This window comes from Anthonomus grandis, chromosome 2 (genome assembly GCF_022605725.1).
Source record: "Anthonomus grandis grandis chromosome 2, icAntGran1.3, whole genome shotgun sequence".
NCBI classification, from domain to species: domain Eukaryota; kingdom Metazoa; phylum Arthropoda; class Insecta; order Coleoptera; family Curculionidae; genus Anthonomus; species Anthonomus grandis.
Window position 1 is genome coordinate 27,936,721 of NC_065547.1, and position 12,569 is coordinate 27,949,289.

General features: G+C 34.2%; 1 protein-coding gene across 1 annotated transcript in view; it reads left to right on the top strand.

Moving 5' to 3' along the window:
* The window catches only part of LOC126750122 (nuclear pore membrane glycoprotein 210), a 77,320-nt gene that overhangs the window by 32,214 nt on the left and 32,537 nt on the right, over window positions 1-12,569 (top strand). Inside the window, exons 7-9 of the mRNA XM_050459629.1 lie at window positions 5,901-6,594; window positions 12,099-12,208; window positions 12,277-12,493. Coding sequence (XP_050315586.1) covers window positions 5,901-6,594; window positions 12,099-12,208; window positions 12,277-12,493 — 1,021 coding nt within the window. The remainder of the gene's footprint in view (window positions 1-5,900; window positions 6,595-12,098; window positions 12,209-12,276; window positions 12,494-12,569) is intronic.

A 12,569-nucleotide genomic window follows, 5' to 3' on the forward strand; every position in this document is an offset into this window, starting at 1 on the left:
ATAATACGTCTAATTTCGTTTTTCAACTATGGAATTGTTGTTGGGTTATTAGCGTATACGAGGGATTTTAAAAAACCCCAAAGAAAAAAGTCACAAGGCGTTAAATCGCACGATCTTGCGGGCCAGTTCTGGTCTCCATTCCGTGAAATGTCACGACCGGGAAATTTTCTTTGCAACAATTCAATTGCTTTACGTGTAGTGTGACATGCCGCACCATCCTGTTGGTACCACATACCGCCTGTATCCATACCATCCAATTGAGGCCATAAAAACTCAGTGAGCATATTAAGATAGCGTTCGCTGTTCACGGTAACTGCATTTTTAGCCTTGTCCTCTAAGAAGTACGGTCCAATTACTCGACCTGTCCATAGTCCGCACCAAACAGTGACTCTTAATGAATGCATTTTCTTCTCATGAATGACTCTAGGATTTTCTTCGCCCCAAATTCGGCAATTTTGTTTATTAACAAAGCCATTAAGGTGAAGCGGTGCCTCATCGGTAAACAAAATTTTTTTCGAAAAATCGACATCCATTTGTTGTTTTTGCAATACCCAAGAAGAAAATGTACGGCGCGTCGCATGGTCCACTGGCTTTAATTCTTGGGTCAATTGAATCTTATAGGCATGTAAATGAAGATCTTTTGTTAGAATTCGGTGGGTAGTGCTCTTCGAAATGTGCAACTGCTGTGCACGATGACGGATAGATGTTCCCGAATTCTCGCCAACACTTTCACGCACTGCGGCAATATTTTCAACAGAACGGCTAGTACGGTGACGCACTGGTGTTTTTACATCCACGACAGAACCATTTTGTTCAAATTTATCAATTAGTCTTGGGACGGTCGTGTGATTTGGTGCATCGTGTCGACTAAAAATGCCCCGCAATTTACGAACTGTTTCCGCAAAACATTCTCCATGTTTGTAGTGTGTTTTAATAATAATAATTCATCGTTCGACCGTATATCATTCCATGGCTACTAATCTCAAACTGTTTACATTATTCTTTTCAGTTTTTTTTTGACATACTGCGATAAAAAAAGAATGCTGCGCAATTCAAAACGTGCGTTCCTATTGGGACACCCTTTATTTGTTTAGACAACAGTTGAGCTCCTATTTTTTAACTCATTAGGATGGTGTGCTCCAGAGGTAACATGATGATAACATGATGCATATAAAGTTATTTGTTTGTGTACAGTCTTGTTTTGCTGCAGGTGGTAAGTTTTATTTCTCCCCCGCGTTGGGTATAATAAAGGGTATAAGTATTCTTTTTTAGTGGGAACAATTATTTCTTTATAATATGTCATCATATGTATGATTACCTAAATTTATTTATTACTTCACGACATCAGACCAATTAGCATACTCCTCACTCTTTCGAAAATATTTGAAAAAATTTTAGATAAGAAGCTCCAAGATTTTCTCGATGCGACGAAGATTCTGCCCAGGAATCAGACGGGTTATAAAAGGGATCACAATTGTAACACTCTGTTAGCAATTATCTTACTGGCAGGGAACAAGCGGTGGAAAATGTGGGGGTTATGTCATTTTTTTTGAAAATAACAAAAGGCGTGGCTCAAGGTTCTGTTTTGGCACCGAGATTATTTTTAATTTACACCTTTAAGTTTCCATCTACACTAACATCGTGCTTACATCACAGCTTCGCCGATGATACACAAGGGTACTTATCATTTAATTGGAGGGAAAGCGAGCAGGTCGTCGCAGCTATTAACTATGACCTTAGCAGAATCGCAGATTTCTCAAATAAACATTGTTTAAAACTAAATAATAATAAAACAGTACGTATAATATTTGGGAGTAAAGCAAATAGAAAAAAAGTTTCAAACCTATTATTCTCACTTAATAATCATTAGTAATGACCGTGTTGAATTTAAGGCTGAAGTAAAAAATCTTGGGTTGATTATAGATCAAGATTTGAAATTCGTTTCACACATTAATAAGTGTCTACAAAAGGGTTTTATTATATAAAAGCGATTTTTCAAAAAAATAGATTTTTTTTGCCCAAACAATTAAAAATTATCCTCATGTGATTCACTTGTGCTCTCACGCTTTAATTTTTGTGATACCGTATACGGACCATGCATTAGCGCTTTTGAAAGCACACGCATACAGAAAAAGCAGAACTCTTGTCTTCGTCTTATCCACGAAGATTTAAACCAATAACTCATAAAAAAACTGAGACAAAATGGATAAATATGAGAGCTTGACAGTTTGTTCACTACATCACACTGTTCCATGAAATAATACAACTAAATTCACCACCTTATTTGCATAATAGAATAACTTTTAGGACGGATAACCACAATATTAATATAAGGCACAAAAATATTATTTCCATTCCTCGCCACTACACCGCTTTCTTCAAAAAATCTTTTTTTCGAATAACACCGCCTTACTAATTAACAAACCAGTAGATGGTTTAAACTTACCACCAAAAAAATTTAAAGAACACGTCGAAAAATTCTATTATCTACATATTTAAACTAAAAGTTGTTTGTAAAACACCATGTTTAAAATCTGCCCAACCAATCTGTAGCTAAGCGGTATCGGTGCGGGGAACGTGGTTGTAGACTAGACCCGCCTCATTTCATTCATGAAATGGCCAGTGACGTGCGAAATTTTATAAACCGATTACACAGATTTGAATGTATTAAATAATAAAAAATATGGTTTGGTTTTAATTTTAAAATAGGTATTTGTAGGTAAGATATTAATTTGGAAATTAAGGTCTTCTAAAATATTTTATTTGTAAATATGTAATAAAAAAATGACAGACAAGATTAGGGAAGTTTGAGATAAAAGTAAAGTAAAGAAAACACAAAATTTGTAATACACCTACTTAGTTTATTCACTTAAAATAAGAGTGCCGTACACGATGCCTGGATATCGCGAGGGAAAGAGCACGGCAGATAATCCGAATTATGCTGTTTAAACATTGAATTTACTACATAATATGTATAATTTAAATTAGTATTTAAATAAGTATAATCAATTTGTACCTGTTGAAGATATATTGCTAACCACTCCAGTAACAGTCTCACTCTACCAGCATTTTTTAAACGTTAGGTCATTGTCTATCCAAGTTTCATCTAAATAGACAATATTGCGACCTTCGGCTCGGTGTTTTTTTATTTCTCTTAGGTATTTATACCTTAAAGATGTTATTTTTGAAAAAAATTTCTTCTTCTGGCAATTTTTGCAACAGCTTTCTGCTAGTAGGCACAACTTTAAACCCATATAAATTCGATTTATTAGGTGTTTAACTATTTGAAAATGAAAGTTGTCGTCTTGTTCCACCTTCGTCATTCGCGGTCTTTTTTTGCCGGGACTAGAAAGCATTTTGTTGGGGTCCGTCCGCATTCTTTCTTCATCTTCTTTGTGAATTTTTTTCACCATTGAAATGCTTACGCCAGTATATTGAGATACTCTTTCAAGTTTGCGCTTTACTGGTAGATTAACGAAGTTATTAGTAGCTTCTTCATTGCAAACCCTAAAAATTTGTACAAGAAGTATATAATCCTGATATTCGATTTTTTTTTGTCGTCGTTCCAATTCATATTATTTATATTTATAGACATTTTATATTCAAAATAACCAACATTAACTTTAAATCTTTTTGTTTGTAAAGCAATCGAGCTTGGTTTTATTTCATTGAATATGATTTTTATTTATTACAACATTAGGTACATAATTTTTGAAATTTAGTGTCGCATAAATTATGATTTTATTTTAATGTTTTTTTTTCATAACTGTGCTTAGGCTTTATAATTCTCTTATTATCATTTTACTTACCTATAAACATTCGCAATCACTTCCCTTGCCTGGCTATGAATTGTCTTTCTATGAATAAAGTTATTCATTTTAACGTAAATAACACAAAAACTGTTAAAAATTATGAACTTTAACAACAAAGAAACAAATAACACAAAACAGCAACAACAATAATAGCAAATAAACTAAACTATGCTACACTACTCAAATGTCATAGGTCAGAAATTAAGTAGGTACCTAAAAATACAACAATAAAAACAGTTTAATAGCTCAAAAGTATTAACATACGCCGCCGCCACTGAATCCGCAAGAAATCGATATTATTCCGAAAATTACACAAAACCTGGTAGGATGCGATCCAATAAGATAGAGAAAGACAGAGAGCTGCATAAAAATAATAAATTAATGGCCGCGATGTCATCAACCAATCACCTGTCCCCAAACAGCGAGATGCTTCCGCGAAAGCACGACGTTGCCGGCTTTGTAAGTTTTATTAGGAATTTCGGATAAATGTTAGTCAATATTGGATTTTATAATATGCAAAACATTAGCAAATAGAACTAAAAAATATGGTTTAAACTGCATTACATTATTTATTATCTTTTTTATGATTAAATAGCTTAATTTTACCATTATATTTACTTTTTATTCAATACTATTTCATTTTTGCAGTAAGACGTGACAACGCTTCAAAATTTCGCCCGCATTCTTTTCGTAGACACAGATCCGATGGTCAAACTGTAGGTACTATTATAGCATAATTTTTCATATTTGCAATGCGTTTTGTTTTTTTTTTGTTATACATGTCCAGTTAGCAAATAAATTCTAGAGATGAGAAATAGCGAGTTAGCAAAATTCGTATGTTATCCAATTCAATTAAAAATTATTCAGATAGCGTAACTCTAAGCTTTAGTTTTAATTTAGGTTAGCTGAACAGACAGCTGGAGAGTAGTTGCTTGAAAGAGTCTCTCTCTGATCGAATTGAATGTCGCCTAGAGTGGCATATTATTACAAGTGTCTGTAATATTTTTTTTGCTGAATAATGTTTTTTTCCTTTTTTATTTATAATATTTGTCAATCTTTTTTTTTAATAAAATACGATTATTATTATTATTATTATTATTATTATCATTAAATTATATTTAGCAAGCTCTTTAAACTTGATATTTTATAATTTGAGACAATGGTTTTTTTCATCATTATCACTATTCTTTACTGGTGTAATGTGTAATTTTTTAAATTTTATAAAATCTTTCGACTTTGCCATTTCCTCTGCCATTTCAGGACAGTCTGTCTTACAAGGAATATATTCTGGTTGGAAAATTGCTACCTTTTATCTAGGCTTCAGTATTGTAACAATGTCATAATTTTTATCCAGGTGATTTAGTTCAAACGGTTTTTCAATGTTTTTCAGTAAGGGATTTCTAGTCGTTCCCAATAATAAAATAGTATCAGCAGAAAAAATCTGTTTTGAACTTGTAATTATAAGAGGAACACTATTTGAAATTAATGATTCTGTAGAAGTAATTGTTTTTGCAATTTCTTCAAAGAGTCACTGAGAAAATGCTCATAATAGAGTTAGTAATTCCCACTGGTTGCTGATTAAACTGTTAAAGCCAAGATTTTCTTGTTCGGCGCAATAAATGATAATAAACCTTTTCAACTCTTGTTAACTACAATTAAGTCTGATACAGCACTTGGGTTTTAATGCTATCCATTTGCAAAGTATTTATTTGCTTCACACATCTTTTATTACTTATATTGGGTTTATTACAGCCCCTAATCACTTTAGAACCACTATCTCGCAGCATTAAATTCATATTTTCTCTTTGTATTCAATAACGACTTTATGACTATCTGGAATTCAATTACAGTTCAATGTGAAATTTTCTTTATTCCAGTCGTTAGAGATATAGTATCCTGTTAAGCTGATAAAGACTTTTTCTGAGATGATTAAGTGTTCCGTCGGACTTTCGGTGTCTCCATTTCTAAGTAAATCATCTTTTTCTTCTCAAATTCAGATAGATATATAAAGAAAGTCAGTAGCCATCTCTTCAGCACTGCTAAAGTTTTCATTTTGGACGTTTATTAATATTCATTAATTTTTCACAGGTAGAAGATACTGCTCTAAGCGATAGTTCTTTAACCCTGTACAATCACCCCGGGAACAAAAAAACCGTCAAGGTCTTACAAGGCTCAGGATTCTTCGAAATCGCCCTTAGCGCCGACGACGTAGTTGAAGTAACTTACTTGGAAACCACGAAGGAGCTCGAAATAACCCCGATGAAGTCCGGCGAAGTGATCATACAACTGTTAGACTTATGCCTGATGTCCAAACCCGCGTCCCTAAGGGTCACGGTGGTCTCCGTAGGAATAATCCGGGTCGAAATGGCCGATAAAGTTGAAATTGGCAAATGTATACCGTGCACCGTTCGACTCTACGATGAAAACGACAACTTAATGGACATACCCGACCTAAAAATGGTGGATCTGAGACCGGAGTTTCAAGAAACAATTGCGAATATCCAGAGAGCCGATCAAACTGCCAAAGAGCCTTGGGGCGTGGGCGAAATCAGATATGTGATAACGGGAGTGGAATTGGGAGATACCAAATTGATATTCACTGCTGCAAGTAATGATGAGGACGTGAGCAGTGCTCCGATGGACTTGCAAGTGTTCCAACCATTGAAATTGCATCCGAGAAACGGGAGCGTTTTGATTGGGGCCTCGATCCAGTTGGTGGTGAAAGGAGGACCCTTGCCGGATACGGAAATCGTTTTTGCTGTGACCGACGAAAAAACTGCCAGTAAGTTTTTTTTGTTTCTCTTTGTTTATCTTTTTGAATAAAAGTTAACAATAATACTCAGACTCTTCTTTAGAGTGACTTCTAGTTTTTGAATACGCAGACAATTTGCTTATGATTGACCTTCATATATTTTACTGTTATTGAGTAAAATAACGTAAATAAATAAATCTTGCAATTCGCATCTGTGGCAAAGTCGGTGTTGCATGCAGTCTCACATGTCAACTGAAATCGTTCTGGCGAGTCATTTGATTGTAAATATCTTTTTGCATAGCTGTAGTTTATATCTTTAAATAACAGTAAATGCATTTCTTGCATTTTATATAACTATATCTATCGGCAAAGTTAGTCTTGCAGGCATTCAAAGGGCTGACCAAAAAATAGAACGCCTAGTTAACATACACATCACAAAGTTTTCTACTGACTTCAGCATTTGCAAAACAAAAATCAGTTTGGCTTTCAACACCCAAAAAGCAGGGCATCTGCCCTGCTGTATTCCACTTTATGAGGACTCTTCTGAATTCCTTGATTTATCAAAAGCGTTCGATTGTGTCAGTCACAGAATACTGCTGCCTAAGCTTTATAAGTATAGCTTCCAAGGTCCTGAGCTTGCATGGATTAAGTTTTATCCATCAGGCAGGACACGGTCTCTATCAAGGGCAAAGCATCGGGTAGGAACATCATTACTTGTGGTGTTCCTCAGGGGTCTGTGTTGGGCCCAACTCTCTTCCTGATTTACATCAATGAATTGCTAGACATTGATATTTCAGGAGAGGTTGGAGCTTTGCTGATGATTATACAGCACTGTGGTCACTGGACGTGGACAACCCTCTCGATCTGCAAAATATTAGTGCTCTTGACGTTGAAACGATCAAGAATCTAGCTCTTCATCTATCAAAAACCCATGTTGTTAAATTTAGAGAGATGCGTTTGGAAAATATTGCCATTGCGACTCAAATTTTGAAGATTGTTAAAGATTCTAAATACCTGGGTTTGAACATAGAAGCTGGCTTCTGGCTGCTATATTGTGAAGGTAACTGCAAGGGAAGTTGGTCTCGTTATTGCACGGACTAGTTATTTTGCCTTGTTGGAATGCCCAATATCTTTTTCAATCCTCTTTTGTGCTATAAAAAAAAAGCTGTTCGGTCATTATGTCATATACATCCACGTACTCATTGCATACCACAATTCATTGAAAATAAAATCCTTACTCTACCAACTCTTTTTGTTTTGGAATCAGTGTGTATTATTCACAAACATCTTTCTAATTTCTCAAATGCCAGAACTTATCAAACATGCCAGGAACATGGATTTATGTTTGTCTATTCCTCACTTTAGTTAGATAAAGGACTCCATTATTTATATGGGAATTAAAATGTATAACCACTTGCCATTGAGTGTTGCCTTGCCTTGTATGGAGAATTTAAAAATGTTTCGGCATAAGTACAAAAACCTTTTAATTGACAATGCATTTTATTCTTGATGCATATTTTTTGTTTAATCTCGAACAGCATCTAGGTTCTATTAGGGTTTTGAGATTCTGTAATTTGACCAACAATTGTATTAGTATTAAGATTTCTGTCATTGTTGAATATTGCTATCCTTGTGAGTTCTATAAAATGTTATGGTTTTATTGTATATCTTATAGAACTTAATATTGTAGGTATGTCTTTCAGGCTTTGTTAATAACAATTATATATGTTGTAGTTCTTGAACAATAAAGTATGTTATCTATCTATCTACATGCGGGCTCGTAGGAGCCCTAACAACTATATATAGGAACAAGTAGTCATTTTGCGCATAAAATTCGTCTACGTAATTTTTTAATTTTTTTTTAAATTGAAAATATTAAATTGATATCATTTTGTACTTATTAATATTTACTTAATTGTTTGAGAATCAAAAAATTTGGGCAACTAAATATTGGAACATGTGTTGCTTTTCCTCACATTTCTTCAGTTCTATCAGCCTGATGCGAAGATGGCTTTGAAAAAATACGAGTAAGTAGTGCGTTGTCAGCAATAATAATTTTTATGCGTCACTTGACATGTGATCATTAATTACTATCACTTTTATTACGAGCAAAATACAATAATGACTCGTAGAAAACCTACTGATCTAAAAGTGCGAGTTATTATTATCCGGCAGTACCACAAAAGGAAAACAGTGAAAGTGAAATCTTTAAAGATTAAATGTCGCAACAACTATTGTATTCAATATAATTGGAAAATATGGTGAAACTGCCAGTATTGGTGTTTGCGGCAAAAGTTCAGGACGTCCAAAAGTTGTTTCTCAAAGGATTGTAAGGAATTTCATTAAAATTTGTAAATCGGGAAGAAGAAATATTTTACGAGAAATAACTGCAAGGTGAAATAGGGAAAGTGGAATAATGTCCAAATTTTCTTAGTTTTTTCTTAGGTATGTCTAATAGAAAAACTTTTGTTGAAGGACACTTAAAAAAAGAATCGTTACATTTGGGACAAGACAAAACTCTCATGGACCAAAGGAAATTAGAGCAAAGTTATTTATAGCGACAAAAGCAAATTTGATGTATGTGTCGGAGATTATCGAAAGCATGTGATTCGGGACAAAACAGAAGCATTCCATAAGGATTGTATTAAAAGGACTTTTCACAGGGCATCATGGTGTGGTACAACCACAGGACGGCTAAAGGACTGGAAACGTTATATTTTATTGATGGCATAGTAAATGCTGAAAAATGGATGGGAGAACATAACATTTTAGTTTTGTCACATCCCTCTAGCAGCCCGGATCTTAATCCAATCGAAACACTTTGGTATAAAATGAAGTCTAGGAAATAATCCGCAGCATACTTTGCCATATCTACGTGTTAAACTACAGAAAATATGGGATAGTGTCACCCTTGAGATTTGCGAAGGTCTAGTTGGTTTAATGCCTGATAGAGTTCAGGCTGTTATTCAAGCTAAGGACGACGTTACGCCTTACTAATTTTTATTTTCCTTTTTTAAAATTCACTTGTTACAATATTTAGTTGTCAGCATTTTTCGATTATTTACCAAGTAACTAAGTACTAAATGATTTAAAATATATAAATAAATTATAAAAACAATATTAAATATCATAAAAAAGGTTGTTCATTTCATTTTTACAATTAAAAAAAAACTAGAATGAAAGATTTTCGCTAAATTGTCATTTTATTTCAAAATAACTGCTTGTTCTAACTTAAAGTTATTAGGGTTCGTATGCCGTATACGGCCGATATCTCGGTCAAATATTAAAGGAATTAAATATTGGCCAAACCTTTTTGATTCATTCAAGTACGCGCACAGGTATGACAGGTGGCAATTTTCATAATGTAAGTAAATGGTGAAGCAATCAAGTAGTGTATTCATAATAATGAGAGAGGCTGCATAGCCTTCTTCTCCTCTAAAATTTTAATACTGTTGCTGAATATGGCGACGAATTAATTATCACTCAAGTTTCTGGTGAAGCCGGTGATGCATCAGGAAAACCAACGAGCAACGAATAGAAGAACAGTCATAGGACACTTATATGTGCATATTCTGAAGCACGCACCGGCGAACATGAAAAGGTCATCGGCAAAGTTTAAATTTAAAAGAAAAAGCTAAAAACATTAATAATAGTACGTTTATCATGACAGTTGAATATATTGCGGAAAAAATTTATGGTGTATCATACGCACTGTAGAACAATTTTCGAAAATAATGGTAGATTGAGTGTAGGCCATAATGAGGCCTCTGTATTAAAATATCGATGACAATATATCTGTTGGAAAAATTCCAGATGATTCTGATAAGGCGATAATAAGAGCTTCAAAAAAGAAGGCGCACTTTTGACACAGTAACCTATAATCTGACTACGTATCCAAAAAAAATCAATATCGTTGAAAAATGACTGCCTCTTGCAACTGCGGATGTTCACTTGATATTTTAGAAACCAGCAAAAAATTTAACGTGGATGTTGAATTGTGTTTCAAATATTCTGAAAACAGCTATGTGAGCGGGATTTAATAGTTTCATTTTCAACAATAAATCGACACAGTAAACACTCTCGTACTTTACCACTACTAACTCGTCACGTACCAGTACTGCAGTAGTCAAGTACTCGATGTTATGCCTTAAAGTGGCAGATGAATGCAATGAACAAGTAAGTTATGAATTATCGCAAAAGTAGCATTACAGTTGCAGTGTACTGAAAAACAGAAACCCTTTGATCGATTGTTTGTGCATTTAGGCCAATTCCATGTCATGATGTAATATTTGAAATTGATCGGAAAATTAATCGAAAATTGTGGTACAACTAACGTTCTTGTTGATTCAGATATGCTAATGGTTCTCTCTATTATTTTATATATGGCAAACATCTCAACAGATCGAAACGTTCGATGTCATTGGCTCTGCAAATTTTTAATTTTTAACGTTTCATTAATGGCAATACTGTGCAAGTGACCGATGCTATAATTACATCTTTAGTTGCACTTCAAGATCGACCCTCCTCTTGCCGTGTCCCTATACAAGGTCATGACATTATTGAGTTATTAAATGATTACGAAGTATATAAAAATTAAACCTTGAGTGGCAGTCGCGGCAAACGACTTACGTTCGTCTTGTTGAGTATCATCTGAGGTTAAATTCCAGTATCATAGTGCACATTACATGCCTGCAAGACTGACTTTTCGGCTATTTAAAGGTATACCTATACAAAAAGATATTACAATCACTAGAACGATTACAGTAAGCATGGTAGACACTACATACAAGAGAGAGACTGTGCCGACAGATATGCATGCAAGATTTGTTTTTTTTTTCGAAATTTGAAGGCATAAACTATATTTATGCAAAAGGGCATTTATAATCAAATAATTCACCATACAAATGTTATTATGCAACTTTCAATTGGTGTAGTGCAGCGTTGCCACTGGGGTGCCCTACTAAACCGCATTGTGTATGGTTTAGAGGACTCTCAAAGCCTAATATAAAAATTTCATACACAATCAAACTCAGCTCAAAATGGCTATATTATCTGAAGATATGATCGTTTTATTGACAAATGAAATGAAGTGAATATTTTACTTTACTACAATTTTATATTAAACACACAATAGAAATAAAATTTATAAAGAATCAATAAAATTATTATAACTTAAAATCATTTAAAAGAACATCAGAAATTCTGATACCCTATAAAAAAACTTGACCAAAAAATATCGTCACAACAGCTCTAAATCTATCGAGTGATAATTCACAAATTTCTCTGCTTAATCTGGGTATAGGAAGATGCATAGTGGTGTGTTGCATTTCAAGAGGTTCTTAGTCTATGAAAAACACAAAGATCAATTCCTCTTCTAGTGAGATAATCATGGATCTCCTCAACAATCCTATGAAAGTGATATTTCCAGAAATCAACTCATTAGCCAAGGTTTAAAAAAAATACTGTGTATAAAATGTTTATTAAGCTTTTATGTCCCTGTATGATTAACTAAAACGCTTCGTTTCTCTCCGCAGAAGTTTCCGATAAGGGCATCATAACTGGACTGACTCTTGGTAAAACTTATATAAGCGCCAAAGCTATCGGGGTTCATCCAACTACGGGCCAAAGCATGGTGTTTTCGGAGGTAAGAAGAACTTGTTTACAGTAATTATCAGAGATTATGATTATAAGATATAATTTTTTTTATTTTAGGATAAAGTCGAGATTACAGTAATAGCTCTAACAGGTGTGAAAATTGGCGCTCCGTTGACCCGATTCAGGGTTGGGGCCACCGTGCCGTTTTGGTGCTTCGGATTGCCGGACATTTCTCCCGTGATTTTGGGTACCGTCAACGATCCGCCCATAAATTTCAGATGGTTGGTGGACGATAAGCTTTTGGCAGATTTGACCGGGGTTTATCATCCTTTAGGTAAGTTTTCTTAATTTGAAACAAATTAAAATATAGTCGAATTGTCAGTCGAGCAATAAATGGCTTTGGATTAATT